Source organism: Podarcis tiliguerta (assembly GCF_965153285.1).
Source record: "Podarcis tiliguerta genome assembly, chromosome: 2".
NCBI lineage: Eukaryota > Metazoa > Chordata > Lepidosauria > Squamata > Lacertidae > Podarcis > Podarcis tiliguerta.
In genome coordinates this window covers 90915325-90938183 of record NC_139535.1, presented here as the reverse complement: position 1 = coordinate 90938183, position 22859 = coordinate 90915325, and the positions used below count along the sequence as shown (strand labels likewise).

The 22859-nt window shown below is 42.0% G+C and overlaps 1 protein-coding gene across 3 annotated transcripts in view; it reads left to right on the top strand.

Moving 5' to 3' along the window:
- Positions 1–22859, top strand: part of TOB1 (transducer of ERBB2, 1) — a 108868-nt gene that overhangs the window by 33907 nt on the left and 52102 nt on the right. The window contains exons 3-4 of one of the 3 annotated variants that reach the window (XM_083430091.1): positions 7454–7523; positions 17215–17304. The exons of the other annotated variants lie outside the window; for them this stretch is intronic. Of the exons in view, the coding sequence (XP_083286217.1) occupies positions 7454–7523; positions 17215–17304 (160 nt within the window). The remainder of the gene's footprint in view (positions 1–7453; positions 7524–17214; positions 17305–22859) is intronic. 3 annotated transcript variants of the gene reach the window in all.

Genomic DNA, 22859 nt, shown 5'->3' with positions numbered 1-22859 from the left:
TCGAGTCCAACCCCCTGCCAAGCAGGAAACACCATCAGAGCACTCCTGACATATGGTTGTCAAGCCTCTGCTTAAAGACCTCCAAAGAAGGAGACTCCACCACACTCCTTGGCAGCAAATTCCACTGTCGAACAGCTCTTACTGTCAGGAAGTTCTTCCTAATGTTTAGGTGGAATCTTCTTTCTTGTAGTTTGTATCCATTGCTCCGTGTCCGCTTCTCTGGAGCAGCAGAAAACAACCTTTCTCCCTCCTCTATGTGACATCCTTTTATATATTTGAACATGGCTATCATATCACCCCTTAACCTCCTCTTCTCCAGGCTAAACATGCCCAGCTCCCTTAGCCGATCCTCATAAGGCATTGTTTCCAGGCCTTTGACCATTTTGGTTGCCCTCCTCTGTACACGTTCTAGTTTGTCAGTGTCCTTCTTGAACTGTGGAGTTGGGACATCCAGAGTCTGTGTCCTTGGAGCCTTGACTCCCCGAGAAACTAACCCACTCCCCTCTGTACCATGAACCTATACTCATGGTGACTTAGCAATGTACATAGGAAGGAATGTCAGAAAGCAGTAGTAGAGCTGGTTCCAGATCAGCGGTCTGCCCCTTAAAGCCTTCCATTTCTCAAGAACAGGGTGGATCCTGGAAGGAGTGATTTGGCCCTGAAAACACAAAACCCCACAATCCATTATTAGACTTCATTAGAGCAAGTGGTTTGCCTGGAGCTTTCCTTCCTGATTCCTCTCATGGTGCCCTGTGGGTGCCTTGCCAAGATCAGTATAGGTCAAGCATTCTCAGATCGCGTAACCATCAGTCCTGGAGCACTCATTGAGCAACATGGATGTGCTCCTGCCACCCACTCCCTTGCCTCACCTTTCCCCTCCAGGGTTTGGTTGACCTGTGCTTAAGATTTTTCTCCACCCTCAAAATCACTTGAAGATTTATCCATCTTTTGCATCATGTAGGAGTTTTAGACAGACCAATTAATAATTAAAAGAACTTGATGTGCTCAGTTATTTGGATGCCCATGAAGAAGGATGTTATATTACCCAGTGGACTGAGTTTGTGCTATCATGGACTGAGTGAGCTATCCTCTCTAGTCTCACAGATTTAGTCCTTAGGGGTGTTTCTTCAGAGTACATGCTTGTAGCTGAATGTTATTAAATCAAAGCACAAAAATAGCAGGACAATTCCCGTGACAATCTTAAGAGCCAGCAGAATGAAAGGAGCAGGCTAAGTTTAAAAACAGCTTGGTAAATATATTCTCTGGCACTGAAAGAACAAGCTGCCATGTTTTGCCTGTGACAGTCAATGCTCACTCCAGGTTTTGGTGGGCCTTTGGGCAAAGCACTTTCAGTGGTCCTCCTCTCCCTCAGTGAATCTACCTCCTAGCTGCCATGGTTGCTAGTGGCTCCACCTCCTCTGCCTTATCTTGTTTCATGAGTATCACCCACTTGTTTGCCAGGCGAAGCCAATGAACAAGTAGGCAGTGACAGCTCTTCCTTCTGCTTCTCACTACTGTTGTTGCTTGCTTGCTTTCTTGCTCATTCCTGCAAAGTCAAGAGTGAGGAACAGGTATCAAGGAGGTTGCACCAGTGAAGAGAGAAGCAGACATAGGTGGCTCTTGTCATGCATCCCCTGCCAAGATGGGAGCCCTCAGCTGCCCAACCATGCCAACTGTTGATGCCAGCCTTGATCATAGTCCTCTGGACCACTTTTTGCAATAGGCTTGTTTTTTTTGGGGGGGGGGAGGAGGTTGGGCAACTTTGCCATGACCCACTAGTGTCCACTTCTAACTGTGTGTAGCTGTCTTTGTGCCAATGGCAGTTTTCCTCCTGGACAAATGGCAGCTGTAAGGGGCCTCAGAGCTTGACCAGGGCCATGGAAGCAGTAAAAGTTAAAGTTTCTTCCATCCATCCATCCTGCAGTCATGATGTCAAGCATGCAAAATGCAACCCATACAATTAGTTTCCTGACATGCCTATTTGCCCCTCTGTCTGAGTAGGTGTTAAGTGTGTTTAGCCACAGTCATCTCTTTATTTCCTAGTCTCTTCCCCTTTTGTGTGGATTTCCCCACTGTCTAGTTTAGATTGTAAGATTCTGCAAGAGCATCTCTTTTTTACCTAGGAAACTCTGTAACATGACATGCATGATTATTATCCTTCATTATTATTGTTGCTATCAATAATAGTAGTAATAGTGAGCAATGCACAATTATTTTCCATTTCTTGCGTCTGCTATCCATAACTTCCCCGCCTGCCTGCAAGGTTGCACTATTGTGGAGATTTCTGCAGTATATATTGGGGGGGGGGGATTGCAATACACCCTCACAGATAGCACATACATTGCAATTCTAGAATTGCTGTATTGAATGTGATTATACAAGTATTATAGGTAGCTACTGGCTAGGTGCCATAACTGGAGCTGTGCAATTACAAACCCACACCACCCTGCACCATTTTATGAATTTGCTGGTTTTAGTTTCAGATTTTTTTGGGGGGGGGGGGATTGTGTTGCCTCTGGGCTCCCATGCCATATGGCCAGCTGTCTTTGCCTGAGAGGTTTGGTAACATCAAAGCTATTCCCTTGCTGCAAAATTATCACTCTCTGTCACCAAGGCTAGATTCCCTGTCCCTTCCTCACCAACATCAAGATATACTGTTGTTGATGAAAAGCCATTTGTGAGAGTAAAGAAGCCTGAGTGTTCCCAAAAAAGGAGATCCAGGCTAAGTAATATATCAGGAAGAATTTAACTATGACAACACTTCAGAGCTATCTCTAATCACTGAACGTTCAGGGATGGGTGACTTGCCACTTTTAGAATGTTGTAGACAACAAGACAGGAGGTGCCTGTAAAGAACTGAGAATGAATCTATGACAGATGTGAGCAAAGATAATTATAATGCGAAAACATGTGTTAGGGCAATGGCTGTACTTAGGCTATTACTACTGGTATTGCTATTAAGATTTCCCTTGGCATGAACTGTGGAAGCTTACTTTCAGTGTAAATAGATTGTGGACTGTTACACTGTCACCTAGGACTACAGCTTAGAAATTTGTAATAGTGTACTCTGGTTAGTACAGTATTGGCCATTTTTAACTCACTCATTCAGTCCCAAGCCCAGAAATGGCACCCAAAATTAAACCAAATGAATAATAATGAAATTTGTCTGTTTTCTGTTGCCAAAACAATTGAGCTATTTGTGGTCACCCTCCTCAGCAGAAATGTGAAGGGAGAACTGGGATGCTGTCCTTCCTTTCCCATGGCATGTCATTAGCCAAACCTCTGCTAGTTAGCAAGTGCTGGGTGGGTGCCCAGTATTCTGTTTTGCTTTTTCATTGTTAGCACTACTTATAATTTGTGCATAACACCCTCAAGCCTTCATGCCTGTTTTCTATTCTAAGCCAGCAGCAGACTGTTCATTTTCCCTGTCCTATTCCTGCGCTAGCGTTGTAAACATGCAGATCTAGTCTAGTGTTTGCACAAGAGAGCATTAGGCTGTTCTTCTTGTGTCTGGTTCATAAAACATCATAGTCTTCCTGACCCTATGCTAATCCTTCTTTTGGGGTCCCTTTCACCTTCTGTTCATCTTCACTAGCTCTAGTCCTCTCTTCAGGCTGAGACTGAGCCAGCCACAATCCTAGGATATAACAAAACGACCATATTGAGAAGTAATGTATAAAAGGCTCCCTTTGCCCATACAAAATGATCTAGCTCCAGCTGCTATGGTATTTCCAGGACACGTGTGAATATATCCCCATTGAGCTTTAATATATGAAAGCTGAGACCCAGGATTTTAAAAAAATGATGTTGTACTCAAGCCAACACAGTGCATATCAGTATCAACTTTTCAGTGTGGTAACAGTTTTCCAAATCAGGCTGAGGCACAGGTCAGTTTGACCTGGAATTTTAGTAGCACCCTCTGAAAGGACCTTGATTTGGAGGAACGAGGCATTGTAAAATATACCAGTCAAGGGAATGAGCTCCCTCTTTCTTCCCCTGCTCCAGAAGATGGATGCTTTTATGGACTCTCTCACATAAAAAACAAGCTCTCCCCAATTCATGGAACACCACCAGCACACCAAAGTGGACTCTAGGGTAGCCTTCTCCTTGACATGTTAGCCTTATACATCCAAGTAGTACAGATGAGGGAGAAATTGGATTCAGTTTGCACTTAAAGCCTAATTTCTCAAAATCATACTTTCCAAAACAATATGAGAACTGAAACATAGCCATCCTTTTAAAAATTTGCACTTATCTGAATTTGTAATGCAGTTCTGCAACCAATCAGTGTTTACAAAAATGCATATATTAGTTTGCATCAAAAAGAACTTATTTGTGAAAATAATGCAATATATTAGGCAAAATTGCTTGCAAAAAGTGTGCTTTAGTTGTTGTTGTTTTTAAAAAACCCATACAAAGATGTGTCCATTTTGTGAAATCCACACACAAACACACACAAAATGCTGATGAATTTTCACGAGGATTTTTTTTTAAAAAAAGAAAACTTTCAAATTGCTTCAGAAATGTAGAGAACTGAATTTAGCATTCAAAAAATGAGAAACTGAGAGACCCAAATTGACAGATTCTTCCATCTCTACCAATGAGATGTGTTGTGATTGATTGATTGATTGATTGATAAATAATGTTTGCCTGATGACATGTATAGATGTATTGCTTGATGGCTAAGGACTTGTGCAAACATACAACAGACATGCACCTTCAATAAACAGGTGATTTATCATGAGCTCCGGCCCCTAATTCTCCTGTGTGCTGTCCATCAGATTCTGCCCCTTTGCTTGTTTGGGCTCTTTCCCCCAGGTTCTACTCAAGTACCAGAATGTTCACTTTCATGAATTTGCAACCACAATGAATATTGATTATTTGGAAATTTGAATCATCTTGGGTGCAAATGCACTTATGCTCTTTGTTCTAGGAAGAATTTTACCATATATTGATGATATGAAGCATGCATTGCCACATCTGATTTGGTGTCAACATCAAGTGCTCAAACATCCCTCCCCCCATGTTAAATGTGTGGTATTTACTGTAACAACTTCACAGTGAGTACTGGCATCCTTTCTCTCTCTCTAAAAAAAAGCACTGGTCAACATGATCCGAAGTCACACCATACATTTAAATCACTATGATACCACTTTAAACAGTCATGCCTTCCCCTAAAGAATTCTGGGAGCTGTAGTTTGTTAAGGGTGGTGAGAGCTGTTAGGAGACCCCATATTCCCCTCAGAGAGTTACAATTCCAAGGATGGTTTAACAGCCAATCCCTCTTCCCAGAAAACTCAGAGTGGGGAACAGGTGTCCCCTAACAATTCTCAGCACCCTTAACAGACTATACTTCCCATGATGCCTTGGGGAAAGCCATGATTGTCTGAAATGGTATCATTGTTCTGTAAATTTATGGTGTGAATTGAGTCATAATCACATGGGCAAAAATTCTCAACTTCACCTTACTGTGTTTCAGTTATTTGTGCAGATGCAAGTTGTATGCACATAAAATGATGACTGCTCCCTGCCCTGTGTCCACTTTGATCCTTTCATGCTTGGGGCAATTCATTTTCTTTTTGTTTGTATTTTGGACAGTTGCATAACTTCGCAAATTCATTTGCTGAAGCAATGTGAATGATGCCAGATCTTGAGGAGTAAAACAATAACCATGTCCACATAGTCTATATGGACAGCCCATTTTTCTCACACTAATGTTTACAGGCATCACTATGTACTTTTGGGGGGGAAAGATATTTGAAAGAAGCAAATAAATATTATTTGCACTGTATATAGCATGAATACTTCCCTGAATAAAAACACAGTAACAAGTTATGCAGACATAGCCCTGGCCATCGTAAATCTGTCTCTTCTTCTGGTGTTAACTTGGTTCCAATTGGGGGATGGGTAGTGCAATTTAGACAAGGCAGATGATCAGTAACAAGAGAGAGCAGGTTATGTTCCAGACAGTTATTGGCCCATGTTAATCTATACTAAACCCTTTTTAAACAAGTTGCAACCAGGATGATATTGCTCTGTTCTAATTCATTTTGTAGATCTCTAAATACAATGTCAAGCCTCACATTTACTTCAAACTAATAATAAATAAGGGAAAACTATATAGGATGAAATCCTTGTTGCCGTGACATTCATAGGTGTATTGCCACTGATTTTACAGAAATCAATATACTAGCACAAACTGAAGGATCTGTGTGTCTAGCTCTGTTTAAATCAAACCCAAATATTAAGCTGATTATTAGGACCATTTTCCCCCTTCGTTTTGAGAAATATTCAAATGGGTCATAATTTTAGCCCTTTGCTAGCAATTTCTGCAGTTTAATGCTAAATCCTTGTAGCTTTAGCCTTTACTCTACCCAGTCAGGCAGCAAAATAGGGAAATCCCAGCAATTTGAACTTCTGATGATCCCTGAGATTTGAGGATTTTGTTCCCCACTCAAGCTAGATGTTGATAATGCTTTGGATTCAGCTCTGCCAACCACATCCTTTATATCTAGGGAGTATGACAAAAACAACACATTAAAATTTACTTTCCTAGGAGGAAACGAGAGTGAAAGAAAGAAGGATCAATTTGCCAGTTTTGCCTTGCTGAGTATATAGGTCAAGTAGTTAAAACTTTCCTATTTACAGAGCTGTTTGTTATGCTGGGTAATCAAATAAGACCCTGCTATGTACTAAGTCCAAGGGACGCACGGGGCACATAGCCTGACCTATACTTGAAGAATGGTATGTACTTTGGGATGCTACTGAAAAGCTAGAAGGTTTCAAAGAATTGAAAAAGAGTTTTCAGATTCTTAGGAAATGAACATGGAAGCAGGGTATGCAGCTGCCGTTCATGGCATCTGGCACCTCTAGGGTTACTGAGACACACACCACTCCTTTGACCTTTGGCAAAACAAGTATTACTGCTACTGACAAAGAGGAATCTATGCTTGTGCTGTTATTGGTTATTTGCGTTTGAGCTTTCTCCTATCAAGGCCAAACATATTGACAGCATATTCCCAGCTCATTGGAGCCGAAAGGGCAGTTGTTGCTTGCTTTTACAGAATCATAAGCTAAATTAGTTATCATTTTCTCTTTGGGATGTTGGCATGGATATTTTAAAACTTCCTGTGGGGAAGAAACTGCTAGATCAGCTGCTTGCGCGTGAGTAGCCCAGCCAATCAGCCTGCATAAGCTGCAGGTGGATATGGGGATGATGAGAGGCTGCAAACTTTCAGCCTCTTCCTGACAGCTTATAAAGGAAAAGTGGTAGAGTACAGAGAAAGAAAATGGAGTTGGGGGAGAAATTTAGCCAGGCTTTAGATTTGCACTAAAATGTAGTTGAATTTTCATGAGGATTTCTTTTTTAAATCGATGTAAAAAATTTAAGAATTGACCTTAAGACTGGAAAAAATAAGAAACCAAAACTAACAGATTCCTCCATCCATTGCAGGCAGTGGTAGATGTGTTGTCTACCTCTTTCCCCCTGATGAACATGGCTTCTCTGGTCCAATGGGAAGGAGGTAAGAGAATGCATGCAGCCTGTGCTTCTGAAGGAAGCTCTGAGAGTTGTGGACTCTGGAAACTGTGACCACTTCTGTTCGAAATCTTGCAGCCCTTTCCTTAAAAAATAGAATAAAAATCTAGCAGACATATCAGTAGAAACAACACTTACTAATTTGAGTTTGACAATTTGACAAGACAGTTTCATCACCATACTAGTAGGCCTTCTGGTATTATTCGTTTATTTTAAAACTGTACGGTATACCACCCTTTACCATTGTTTCCAGGGCAGTGTGCAACAACAAATAAGATAGCATGAAAGAATTGTAGCTGCAGGAGGTAGGCTTCAAAAGGCTGCAACCATATGTAAATTTACCTAGGAGTAAGCCCCACTGAACTCACTGGATTTGCTTGTGAGTAGGCATGCATGGTAAAATACTTTAAAATATCTAGAATTTAGTCTCCATCTGGTACCTAAAGGATGATGATGTGGGTTGGTTGCTGAGGTGAGCATCCTTAAATGTAAAGGTAAAGGGACCCCTGACCATTAGGTCCAGTCGTGACCAACTCTGGGGTTGCAGCGCTCATCTCGCTTTATTGGCCGAGGGAGCCGGCGTACAGCTTCCGGGTCATGTGGCCAGCATGACTAAGTCGCTTCTGGTGAACCAGAGCAGCTCACGGAAACGCTGTTTACCTTCCCGTCGGAGCGGTACCTATTTATCTACTTGCACTTTGACATGCTTTCGAACTGCTAGGTTGGCAGGAGCTGGGACCAAGCAACGGGAGCTCACCCTGTTGCGGGGATTCGAACCGCCAACCTTCTGATCGGCAAGTTCTAGGCTCTGTGGTTTAACCCACAGCGCCACCCGTGTTCCCTGTGAGCATCCTTAGGGAGGAAGTAATACAGGTGGGATATTACAGCCCCTAAAGCCCTTTCACTGGTCACTTCACCTCCAATAGTGGGAGCACCTGAAGGAGGGTTTCAATGCCGTTGAATCAACGGATGACTGCAGACATGCATCTAAAGGCACTGTTTTCCCCACAACTTTGGGAGTGAATTACTCACATCATGTAATGTTCCATGCTAAGCAACAAGTATAAGATAACAAGCCACCCCAAAGTGGCCCCACAAATCCTTTGACAACCATTGCAGGTTTGGAAAATCATACAGAAAGCTGAAAGGGATTGTAGGCTTATTTTTAGTCACATCAAGGCTTTATCTTTAAACAAAAACAAAAACCTTGTGTTTATGTGAGAGCACTGATGAAAAGTGTGGGAGAGCGCAAACACACACACACACACACACACACACACAGTACTTGGCTAAATAATGAAAAATACACTGCTAAATAATGAAAAATATGCTCACTGGGACATAATGGAACAAAAAAAGAAATGCTGAGTGTCAAAGATCAAGCTTCTACTGCAGGTCATCAAAAGTTCAACAGAGTGGATCATATTTCACGTTCCTTGCAGCTGTTCAGACCTAGTTGCAATCAATTGGAATATAGTCTGTTTTTATTCTGGGATTATCCCATAAAAAATTGCAATCTTTAGTCACTTAATCCACCAGAGAGAGATGTTGATTTATAGTGGAATGTAATCTTCAATCCTTAGCACATGGGGTGTTTTAGAGTTAAAACAACAATTGAGGTTGAACTGCTGTGCAATGTTCCTTCCAGCACTCAGAGCTGTTCCTTCCAGCTTCAGTCCATTCACAGTTTGCAGTGCTGACCTATTGCAGATTTATGATTGGAAGACAACAATGAAACTTAATGTGTTGCACACCTCCCAGATCACCTGGTTTCCGCATTGCTACTGAAGCAGATGGGCTAGTTCTTGGCTCCCCAAGTGTATGGTTTGGTGGCGGGTTAAACACCACTGTGGACTGGGAGCAGGACAAGACTGACCAGGCATTTGAGTCCCTTTTCATGAGTAAACTGTTCATATTATATAGTGCAGAATAAATCCTCCTTGGTGAATAACATTTTTCAACTCACAGCTTAACACAGTTTAAATTAGCAAGGGGCAGCCTTGTTGTCTGGACAGACTAGGTTGCCAACTTAATTTGAGCACATGCACACATATCTGGTTACTGGGGATTTATCTGGCTAAGTTTTACTTAAGAGCAGACCCATTAAATTAATGAGCATGACTAAGGTCCATTAATTTCAGTTAGTATATCCTGAGTAAAACTTAGTTGAATACAACCCTGTAATCTTTAATCATATTTGGATAATAGCTATGTTAGGGTTTCAAATGGATGTCTCTGTGACTGGAAGTCTATTCAAACAACAATATTCATGTGGTGAGGGAAAGCCCTTTCTGTCATGCTAGCTCACCAAATCTCCATAACTGAATTTGTTGTTGTTTAGTCGTTTAGTCATGTCCTACTCTTCATGACCCCATGGACCAGAGCACGCCAGGCACTCCTGTCTTCCACTGCCTCCTGCAGTTTGGTCAGACTCACCAAAACTGAATAGCAGTGCCTATGGCATTGAACACAATTCTTATGTTAGGCCTATAGGGAAGCAAGTGGTCCCTAAGGTCACCTGGTCCTAATGCAACTATAGCATTAAAGGCCAGAACCAGCATTTTGAACAGAGACCAGAAACACAAAGGAAGCCAAAGGAGCTGACATAAAGATAGGTGTTATATGCCTTAAGCTGCAGTTGCTGTATTTTGCATTAGTGGAAGCTTCCCGCCTGGCTTCTAAGGCATCCCAATGTCTAGCAATAACTAAATCATTAATGACTGAGACCAAGTCCGTCTTCATCAAGAAATGCCAATCCTGATAAAAGGCACTCCTAACAACTGCAATCACCTGAGCATCCAGGGGGAGTGATGAATCAAGGAGTACTCCCAAGCCATATACCTGCTACTTCCAAAGGGGAGTGCAACCCCAATCTAGAACATGTTGACTTGCCTTATTTAGATCGCATCTATGCTTGACTAGTAGTACTTGCATCTGGATTCAGTTTGTTTGTTAATCCCCACCTGAACTATAGGAGTTAATGCAATTTAATTTCACAGGGTCATATAGTTTCTGTCAGAATATTCTTCAGATCTTGTTAAAATCCTATGGCTTCTGATGGAGGAAAATTCTACTTTTGAAGCTTACTTACTTGGAAGTAAGAGAGTGCTGAGTTGTGAATCTGATACCAGTGTCCCCCAGCTGATGTCACTATTTTCCTCACAGAGTCATTGCATAACAGTAGAGTGATTGAGGCTATCTAACGATCAAATTCTCCATGCCATTTCTTTTTAGCAAGGGAAGAATATGATTAGATGCCTCCAGGTCTTATCCCTTACTTTTATATTAGCTGCTAACAGTGATCTCCCCATAGTATGCAGAAAAGTAAAATATGCTGAACATCTAATCAGTGCATTTCTGACTGGTACACACACACACACACACACACACACACACACACACTACCTGATACAGGGAACATTATAACTTTCTGAAAAGGATGACACATGTCACAGTTATTAGAAACTTTATTATGACTGGTTTTGACTACATTAAATGCTATCCTGCCAACTGAGCTGGAATTCTAGGGCTATGTTTGCACGCCATGTTAAACCATAGTTAAACCTGTCATGGGCACCACAAAATACCCATTAAACAGAGGAAAAAAATAGCAGTGCTCAGACCCTTCCCCTCAAAAAACCCAGGCAAAACATTATCCCCAACCTCACTCCACAGACAAAAAGAGCCTGCAGACACACCCATACCAAAGTGGAGGGGGGCAATAAAACCTTTATTTTTTAAACAGAAATATTGATTGGGGCAGTGAGCCTTAGGGATGTACCTGAGGGTGAAATGGTACCCAAGGACATCAAGTTGGAGACTCCAGGTTTAATGTGGCCTGAAGTTGAACTTAAATCCAGCCAGACTGATCACAGACATTAGTCTGAGGTATACAGTTTAACTCTTGCAATAATTACAGGACACTACTGGCCACCTTTTCTACAGTGGCTTTGAAACTCTCTGTAGAGGTGATTCTGTCTTACTATTGTTCACCAGAGTTAGAGTATGCCTCTGAGGAAGGAGGCAAACAGTGTACTGTATTGTGACCACCCCCCTTGGTTGCAAGACATTGTGTTGTTAACATCAGAATGTATGAACAGCTATATTACTACAAGTAGACATCTCTGCAATACAATAAAAGATTATTTGTCCTCACTTTTGCAATGAACCAAGTGTCTAAAAAGCAACCAAGATTACACATCCTTACTTGCAAAAAAGGAGAGAGACATTTGATGATTGCTGAAAGACAGTTATAATTCTGAAGTCGGAATAGCTTTAGGAACAAAACACCTCAGCACTTTTTCTGCAAAGGTCACTTAAATCTATGGGGAAATTAATACTGTATTATGTTCCAAGGATGCTATGAAGTGATTTTGTCATCTAGTCTTCTTCTTTTTTTTTTTAAGTGAAAAAATCTAAATTGTCTTCCAGAAGCAAGTTCTCTGGAGACAAGGCTGATGCTAATTTTAGTCACTGTGTAAACTAATGTTCTGTCGTTCAGTTATTTAAGTTCCAACATAAATTTACCTCCCAGTTGCTCCTTTCTACTGAGCTTTTATCCTAAGGGGCTTACATTTACAGATAGAAAATGAAAGTTTGTAACTGGAAATACACATTTTAAAAATCCTCATTATTTGATCCTTGTACTATAAATCAGGAAATATCCATCTCCCTTGGGCCCATTAGAGGCTTGTTTAATATTCAAGGCATGTGTGGCAAATGGCTTATCCCTAGTCGGTGACTCCCAAGATGGCTTCTATCTGAAGCCACCATGAGGCCAGACACTAAGCCTAGTTCAGGAATTGCTGTGCTGACAATCAGCTAGGATGAAGATAGCACAGCCTGGTGATTAGCTGTTCTTTGTGTGGAATGCAGCTCCTGAGACAATAAAAGCAACCCTGGGTTGTGTGACCAGAGCAATTGAGACAGCGGGTGTACGGGAGATGGGGCAGTTTCTAGAGCCTGTCTGGCTCCCCTAAAACAATGTGGAGAGCAAGAGGAGAAAGACTTGGGAGAGTTTCTGTGAGAATTTCCACAATGGCAGAGTTACACTATGCTCAAGGCCTGTGTGCCCTTTAACTGCCAAGATTTATATAAGCAAGTGTTAATGTATACACAATCCACAAGAATAATGAGCTGGTTATTTTCCTGTCCAGGTGTTCAGGAATACAGCCTACTGAGCTAGAATAGTAAATATAGATAAGAACAATGGGTTTTTAAATAGAGGGCACACTGTTCCTTGCTATCAGCCCATGCAAATATTGCAGATATCTGTGTGTGTGTGTGTCTGTGCATCCATGCACACTCACCTAGCTTGCACATGCTCATTATTTTGAGGCCTCCTTTACTCAAAAGGATAGTCCACACCAGAAGCTTCCATGTGTCAGTATGAAAACAAGCATATAGGATACTTTTTAACAATCAAATTGGAAAATGGAAAACTTATGTATAAAAGCACCTTATATGGGCTACATAAAAAGGTAAAGGTTAAGGTACCCCTGCCCGTACGGGCCAGTCTTGACAGACTCTAGGGTCAGTCTTGACAGACTCTAGGGTTGTGCACCCATCTCACTCAAGAGGCCGGGGGCCAGCGCTGTCCGAAGACACTTCCGGGTCACGTGGCCAGCGTGACATCGCTGCTCTGGCAAGCCAGAGCCGCACACGGAATAGCCGTTTACCTTCCCGCTAGTAAGCGGTCCCTATTTATCTACTTGCACCCGAGAGTGCTTTCGAACTGCTAGGTTGGCAGGCGCTGGGACCGAACAGCGGGAGCGCACCCCGCCACAGGGATTCGAACTGCCGACCTTTCAATCGGCAAGCCCTAGGCACTGAGGCTTTAACCCACAGCGCCACCCGCTACATACTTTACATTAATTAAACTCAAATCCTTGACCACAGACTCATCATCTAAAAGCCAGCTTCAGTGTAAAGGAAAGGAAAGCAAAACAATTTTTTAAAAACCCTGTGAAAAATCAGAATTTTATATCTTTAAAATCAGGCTGCAATCCTAAAAACACTTACTGGAGATTTGGTCCCATTGAGCTGATTGTAATTTACTCTGAATAAACATGTTTAAGATTACTTTGCCAGGCTGTGATCCTACACACACCTACCTGGGTGTAAGCACCAGTGAATACAGTGACACTTACTTGTGGGTAAACATTTATAGGATTACACTGCCTGTTATTTCTTTCAAACAGTTTTCTTTCTTTCAGCAGTTTTGAAAGTGGGTTGAAAAACTGCAGAATCCTTTGTCCTCTGCCAACACAATTCCACAGAACGCATGCAGAACCATTATTTAAAAATTCCCTAGTCCTAGGAAATACCACAAAACAGATATTACTACTGTACTACTTCTGGCATTTTCATATTGTCATGACTACCTGTCTTGCAGAAGACCTATAAGCAATCTAGCCACCCTGACTGTCCACTGGAGGTCACTGGTTCTTTGCAGCGACAGTACTGTTTTGGGGACTGAATAGATTGGTTGTAGAATAGAATTGTGGACAATTGGGGCTGTTTCTGTGGGTCCCTTTAACACGTGTCTATGTAAACCTGCGGGCACTTGGAAGATGGTGCCCAGCGTTGTGGTGGCTGCTGTTGGATGGTGTGATCCCACCCTGCAGGGGATGTATGTGTGAATAACATGAAATTGTGGGTGGGGGCAATCGTTCAGCACTTGCCAGGAAGGATCAAACTATGCACAAGCACACACTTGAATAGGGTATGTGAATAGGACACTTGTTATAGGAGTATGAAAAAGGTAGTATTCAGTGTTCTGAACCTTGGGAAGTTAAGCATCTGAGGGACGCTGTAGATATGAGAAGGAGCCTTTTTCTAGTGGGTGTTTTACAGGCAAGATGAGCCACTAACCTTTATGGACATCTGCATTCTATTTTCGTTTGCTTATGTGTGTCATTTGATAGCCATCTTGGCTGCTCATTAACTTCAGCTGCTCTGTAGAACATGACTGAGGAAGTTCCTCCCTGAGGTCTCAGTAAGGGAAAGTTGAATGGTGGTGTTGGAACTGCAGCCTCAATACTGAGGTGTTACAAATTCCATATGTGCCGAGTGAAATTGAAATAAGATAGAGTGGACATTTGTACGCTCACTTTCCATATCAAGATGATCCAGCGGTATTAAACTCTTTTTGTTAATCTGCCCCTTTCAAATTTCATGGCAGTCAACATAGCAATGCACTTAGGAAACTGATTTCAATATAGTCTGGATATACGAAAAAAATTCTACTAGATTATAATTTGTGGGAGGAGAAAAAGTACTGAAATTTAGCCGTGAATCCACTATGGAAGCGCTATGCACATTTTAGGCAGACATACAGTCTTCTCCACTAAATCAAGCATGTGGGAAGCTTATTATGAGCACGCATCAATGCAGTAAAACCTCAGTGACCCCTCTTTTTATAAGTACATCTTTGAGAGCTTGTACAGAGTAAGTAGAACTACATCAAGGCTCAGGCCAATATGATGCAGTAGTACAATCCTTAGCGCAGAACTGTTGTATTAAAGCTGCTTTATGCAAACTAACTTAGCGACCCGAAAGGAGGATGCAATCACAAGACATTGTTGCTTTCACAAATGTGGTTTTGGATTAGAGCTGCCAGACACAAGATGCTTTGTGCTCAGCAAAGATGGCAGAGGCATTGTGCTTGAAAGGCATCTCCTCGAAGTAATTGAAAATTACATGCAGAACGATTATAGGTTGGATGCGTACCAAAGGGTAGGCACCAACAGAAGAAAGCTTTGCATTGATTAGATTCTCTTTAACTTAAGCTGGTTAGAAATACGATATTCCTTTCTTCTGCCTGCCCTTTAAAGCACTTGGCAATATTTCCTTGCAACCCATGAATAAGAGACAAAGATTCTTCACCATGAAGACACTTACTACTTGATTGTCAGAAAAATGGTTGCTGGGGAAAGCATGTGTGTACTCACATGTTGATTTGTGATTGCACATACAAACTTGGCTAAGGAAACAAGCAAGCTAGGAAAGGGAAAAAGTCGCAGAGAGATCCCACCCTGAAAAAAAAAAGCAGTTTATTGAGACCTTGTATACAGTGGTACCTCGGGTTACAAACACCTTGGGTTACAAATACTTTGGGTTACCGACTCTGCTAACCTGGAAGTATTACCTCGGGTTAAGAACTTTACCTCAGGATGAGAACAGAAATCGTGCGCCAGCAGCAGGAGGCCCCATTGGCTAAAGTGGTACCTCAGGTTAAGAACAGACCTCCGGAATGAATTAAGTTCGTAACCAGAGGTGCCACTGTATTTTCAGTAGAAGACTATTCTTTGTGGCAACTATTTCCTGAAAGGAGCAGCTTGAAACAGTCACACTGGGTTTGCTAAAATATCTTCTAGGTCCTAGGACAACTCTTGGGGAACTTCAGCTAGGTTGGAAAAAAATGCATGAATTTCACTTCCATAACGTGTTTATATATGAATGAGGTGTGTGCTCATATATGCTATTTTGCTGCCCCTCCAACCTGTCACCAGGGACATGTGCCCCCTTTTGTGTCCCATCCCCCCCACCGGCACTGCTGGAATGTATCATTTAACTGTGGTCATGCTTGCCTGGATGGAGAGATGGTGGGATGGCGGGAGTCAGGTACTTTCACCTGCTGAATCAGAGCAAACAAAAACAGGGTTTTCAGCAAATTGCCATTTGCTCCAGTTCAGCAGTAAAACACTGGTGTCCCTGAGGAAAGCGCCAGGACAAAAGAAATACCTGCTTGGACCTGTGCCTGCAAAACGTGGTGCAAAAGGAAGTCTGGATGAGCCCTGACTGAGCAGGGTGTACCAGCATACTGCTTCTTCACAGTAAGCTCTGGTTTATGTCTTACTTTGGCTTACTGTGACATGCACACCAGTCCACTGATTTCCCAGCCTGACAGCAGTCATGTCCTAGCAAATCATGACAACTAACTGTGCCTCTCCAGTAAAACAAACAGACAGACAGACAGACAAACAAAAACAAACACACAAACAAACACATTTTTATTCTATTCCAGTTAAAGCTAGTTGTGTGACTAGGGAAGTTGCTGAAGTTTGTGATTACTTGGCTTGGAATTTGAATTTGTCCAGCTTGTTAATGCTCAGCTCTGTTATAAATCAAGTGTAATTTTCCCCAGACTTTCTTCCCTGGCTCGGAATGCAAAATGAGATTCTGCACGTGTGAGATCAGCATTCAGGCTGCTTTTGCTTGTGCAAATATTCTTTAGGTTAGCCCCATTTGTTGTTGTTGTTTAGTACTAGAGGCTATGGAGATGGAACACAGTCCCAGTTCTGTCTACTCCAATGGAAAGTAGCTCTCCAGAGGTCTTTCACAGAATCTGCTACCTGATCTGTATACAGAGGTCACACTGTATGTCACGTCCAGTTGTGGTCTTTCTGGTGCTATGCAGGAAAGGAAAATGAAACTCAAAATCTTTGGGGTGGGGTGGGGGCTCTTTTTAAGCTAATGTTTAAAATGCTCTGTTTAAAATCAAACCATTATGTAAGCAGACCAGCCTTGATATAGATGAACCATATGGTTACCTTTTCCTCATTCTGATTTTATTTAATTTTGTTTTACATTTATTTTCCCATGTGTTGCAGAAGGGCTGAAGCTTTATGGTAGCCTCTGGGATCACTAATAGAGAACATTTCTCTCTCTCTCAGCTCCCATGTTCATGAAAATCAACAGGAGGAGCCACAGTGATGTGTATACCAATGTTTCATGCCTCAAAATTCAAAACATCTTACTCAGAAGTAAGTCCCACTGTTTTCAGTAGGGCTTATTCCCAGGAGTGTAGGATCAGCTTGTTCTGTTAATCTCTTTGGGTTACAGTCCTTAAGAGAAGACAATGCGAGCATGTCATAGAGCAAGTCTAATCACTTTTTAAAGCTATATCAAGCACTGAATACTTTAACCTTCATCTCCCATCCCCATCCTTTTCTTTGAAAATGTCTGTTTTGGGGTCGGGTGGGGGAAATGTTTGCTTTTAAATAGTATTGTTTGCAGCAACTACAATATAAAAGTTTTGGCAGCAGTTTTTAACTGTGGGGTTTTGCAGGAGGAGAGAAGTGCACACAGCATTGTATTTATAGGCTTCTGTAGGATTAAATACAATGTGTGGGTGTGTGCAAACAATATGATTGCTGTAGTTTTGCGCTTGATTTTTTCCCCTTTTTTAACGTTCCTTATGTAACAAAAACAACTCAAGAATTAAGTCCGTATGAACACTAGACTCATTAAAAAAAAAATCTATTTGAGCTTCCATAAAATTATTCATGGTTATACCCTCTATACTGTATTGTGTGTATTGGAGAGATTGCCTCCAATATATGGATGGGGGAAGGTGGCGTTCACACAAGCCACTATAGGCACATCTTTTTTATTAGAATCTGTTTGCACAGGTGCTGGGTAATTATTTTGTGTGTGTATGTTTTGTACTGTGAGGCTAAATTGTCCTGAGAGTTGCTGTGGCATAGTGAATACAGTGTTGGATTTCGACCAGAGAGGCTTGTGCTCCAGGCCCAGGAATGCAGGCTATTGGGAGCAAAAAAAGCAGAACAAAACCCACACAAAGAGACTGGGAGTGGGTGAAATCAGGGCCACAACTTACAATCATAAGTGGCATTAGTATTGGGCAAGGATCCTGGCTGGATACTCGGAGGGTGTTGCTGGTCAGCAGAGACCTGCCCCAGTTCAGCCCAATCTGGTGGGGACTCTCGCCAGAACTTGGGAACCTTGGGCAAATATCACTCAGCTTCACAGTATTGTCACGATAATAAAATGGGGGAAACTCATCTCTGCCACCCTGAGCTCCTTTGAGGATGGCAGGATATAAATAAGAAATATTTATTTAGCAGGAATGGCATTAGATGAAGGAACACCATAACAGACTAATGCCTAAAGGGACTTTTCCCATAGTGGTATCCCAGCTATAGAACTCCCACATCTCTGAGTGCAGTGCAGACTCCCTCCATGTCTAGTACAGACTTTGTTCTCATTTAAAAGGTAAAGGTAAAGGGACCCCTGACCATTTGGTCCAGTCGTGGCCGACTCTGGGGTTGCGGCGCTCATCTCGCTTTATCAGTCAAGGGAGCCGGCGTACAGCTTCCGGGTCATGTGGCCAGCATGACTAAGCCGCTTCTGGTGAACCAGAGCAGCGCACGGAAACACTGTTTACCTTCCCGCTGGAGCGGTACCTATTTATCTACTTGCACTTTGATGTGCTTTCGAACTGCTAGGTTGGCAGATTGTTCTCATTTAGGCACACGCTAAAAACATGGTTATTTGGTAAGGCTTTGGGAAGTAACTGAATGTTTCAGCTGGAACGGGATGTTTGGAGTTTAATTATGTGCCTTATCTGTGTGTTTTATCTGCTTTTCTGTTTTAATGTTGTATTTTAACAAGTGTTTTACTGGATTCTTCACCTAAGAGATGGACTATACTTTTAATAATAAAGCAAGTGGTGTGGGATCTGCACTGATTCCCATCTGCAGTGCTCTGACTGACAGGAGCAAATACAGGTGGATGACGCTTGCAGTGGATCTGATCCTTGGGTTTCTGCCAAGAGGACACATGCACCTTATCTCCTTCTGCCTCAGCCTATCTGGATCATTTCATAGCCAGCCTGAATGTCACATAGTTCTAAGATTATACCCTTCTAGCTGACCTGGAAACAAACAGGCCAGACAGAACTGATAGAGAATTAACTGCATAGCACAGCCAGTTTGGAAAGAATGCATTGTTCTGTCACAGTCAGGAGTCCTAGCTGGGAGACAGGGCTCCAGCCAGCTGGGAGCTTGTACTAGGGACAGAGACTAGGGAATACCAGATCACGTATCACTAGCACTAGCTCAGTCAAGCATAGGTCATGTTCCAGCAGGGCAAGGTCAAACACAGCAGAGCATAAATCCATATAAGCAAAGTCTGACAAATCAGAGGTCAAAGTCCAAAAGGCAAAGAAGCAAGCTATGTAGCGCCTGGATAGCTCCAAATTGTACCTAGGCTGTTCATCAGACAAGGCAGACTTAAATCTTGCTCCAACAACCACTGCGGGTGGCACTGTGGGTTAAACCACAGAGCCTAGGGCTTGCCGATCAGAAGGTTGAAGGTCTGAATCCCTGCGATGGAGTGAGCTCTCATTGCTCAGTCCCTGCACCTGCCAACCTAGCAGTTTGAAAGCATGAAGTGCAAGTAGATACATAGGTACCGCTCCAGCGGGAAGGTAAACAGCGATTCCATGCGCTGCTCTGGTTTGCCAGAAGCGGCTTAGTCATGATGGCCATGACCCAGAAGCTGTATGTCAGCTCCCTTGGCCAATAAAGCAAGATGAGCCCCACAACCCCAGAGCCGTCCGCAACTGGACCTAATGGTCAGGGGTCCCTTTACCTTTACCTATTGCAGCTTGTAAAACAGTGATTTAATTCCCCCCCAAACCTCAGGCTTTTATATACATTATTTACACAATGAGTCCTGTCTGATTGGCTGGTTCTGTTTCCCTCCTGGAGCCTGATTGGTCTTTTCCTGCAGGCCAATCAGTTGCTGCATTCTACGATCCTACCAGCCTAATAGGTTGATTGACTTCCTCCTGGAGCCTGATTGGTCTTCTCCCGCAAGCCAATCAGTTGTTGCATTCTAGGATCCTACTTGCCTATTGTTCTAGGATTCAAGCTTAGTACATAACACTCCCTAAGTGCAGTCACTAATTAGGATCATGCCAAGTGTTCATAACTGGCTTGTCATTGAAAGCCCTATAAAACCTACTATTCTCTGTTAGAGATGTCGGAGAAATCTGCTGTAAGCAGACAGATACAGAAATTCCCTTGTTTTGCTAATACACTTGCTTGTCAGGATAGAATTTCTTCTTGCGAATGCAAGCAGCATTGTTGTCAAGGGTCTTGTCCCCACACCCTGAAGTCCACAGGTTATACTTAATTAATGATGTATTGTACTCTTCTTTGGAATGCCTAAAAAAGAAATCCCATGATACATCAAAAACCACACATTGTTCTGTGCACCTATATGATAGACCCAAAACAAACCCTTTTGCTGTGGGCATTTTTCAGCCAAGGTATTGAACTGTTTGTCCAGCTTTTCTGTTTTTAACATGAAAAAATGTTTTACTTTCCTCCACCAAAATAGAAATGGCCTCAGGTGTGTGTGTGTGTGTGTGTGTGTGTGTGTGTGTGTAATGTGTTGGGAAATTTCTACACCAGCTCTTAATCCCATTAATGCTCTTGCTGATTTTATACTACTCATGTTTTTAAAGTTGGTTTTATCCTGGTTTTTTGGGTTGATTGTAATTTACTTCTAAACAAAGTGTACTTCCCCACCCCACCTTGTATTGTAACCCCCTCCCCCTTGGATATTCTACAGGCAGGGATATACTTTAAAATAAGGAATGAGTAAATTGCAGGGTAGTGATAGCCTGCAATAGAATACCATGATTTAAAAAATGAACTTGCACTCTGAGTTTTGCCTAGCTTCCTTTAATACTCTGTGGGAACTTTATACATAATCATAAACACATATAGTTCTGACAATACCATGGTGATGTTCCTTCAGTTATGCATTCTTCTAAAATTAATATATTTTTAATTGTGTACCTCTCTATATAGTGTAACTCTGCTTCGCTAGAGGCACCTTAGCTGCTGGCCATATTCAGTAGTACAGGGATAACTGTCAGGAGAATCTCTGATGCCATTCATGTTGTGATATCACTCATCCATTACTAGTGCCTTCAGCAACCCCGTATTTTCTGATAGTATCAAGAAGCTGCCTCCGGTGAAAAATATTGGCTTGTTGTACCAGAATGCCTTGTAAAAAACCATCAGCACTGCAGAAGGCAATTCACTCATTTGCAACAGAAAACTCCAGTTGTTACCCTGGCAACCAACCAATGAATTAGTCAGCATTATAATTATGAACACACCATTTTTTAGCAGCTTCAGTAGCACTTTAACAGGGTTTTTCTCTTACTATTATTTTTGTAAGATATAAAGTAGAAAGAAAAAGGAGAAAGGGGATTACAGAATTTATACAATATTTAGTATACCCTAAAATACTCATTTGTATGTTTTTTAATCCTGTTCCGGTATAGTCACAAAAGGTCTCCAGTTGTCCATAAGTGAGAACTGTGTATTTTAAAAATAATTATCAAAGTCTGCCATACACAAGCCTAGGCAATGTGTATAGAGGTCCTCCTGGCTGCCCAGATGACAAGATCCCTCTCTTGGCCTCCATGTTGTGGTCCAAAGGAAAGCAGAGCAAAACATTTTGGCACCAGCTTAGCTGCAAGAGTTGCTAGAAGGAGGTGTACAACCATATTAAAACTGCAGAATCTCCTTCAGTCTAGATGAGCTTCTAACCTTTCCTTATCAGCTAAATGCCAGATGCTGAGTCAAAACAGGTTTTCTTCCAGCACCTGTCTTTCAATTAAAATCTGTGGCTTTTAAGCCCAAGTAAAAGTAAAGCAGATAAAACAGATATTGCCTGTATGTTGCAACTAATATTGACAACTGAGCCAACTGACTTTAAAACTATTCAAAATAAAAACAAATTAAAACAGATGAGGAACTCAAGGACAAGCAGCCTTACTCATTGCCATCTTCAACTGGAAGTCTTGTTATTGTGGCCTATGGGGCTCATGGTAATCATGGTCCAAAACATTTAGGGAGCACCCGGCCGGCGAAATTGCACAAAGTAGCATATGGTGCAAAACTAAGGCAGAATAGCCTATCCTTTCTAAATTGGTTTAAAATTCAAACATAAAAATGTTTCAATGGCCCGCCTGATGTGTATTGTTCAATCCCCAAACATGCAGTGAAAGTTACAGAATCTTTTTGCCAGCTTTTGTTTTGGCACACTAGCAGGGGGAAAATCCCGGCTGAATCTGCAAGGCCACCACTGTTGAACAAGTGACTACTGGCAGCATATTTTTAGATGAGCTATGGTTCTCTGTGTTGTTTTTTCCAAAGATCCCGGTTATTTGAAATGATTTAAGCTGTGGGATATGGTGCTATCCTACCAATATTTATACTTTGTTCATATAAGTCTGAGCTACCAGATTTACTACTTGCAAAGCATATCCAAGTGTATTTTTGGTTTAACACATGGGGAGATGTTCTGCAACAAGACTGTCTGGCCATGTAGCAAGAACTAGTATGCAAGCTATATGGAGCTATGTAATGAAAACCATTAGGCTGGATGCCATCCATGAGCCTAGTCCAGTTCTCTAGTGCATAATGAGACCAAGATGCAGGTCCAGTCATAAATCTGTCTGCTTCTTAACAGTGAAATATATTGTTTTTAT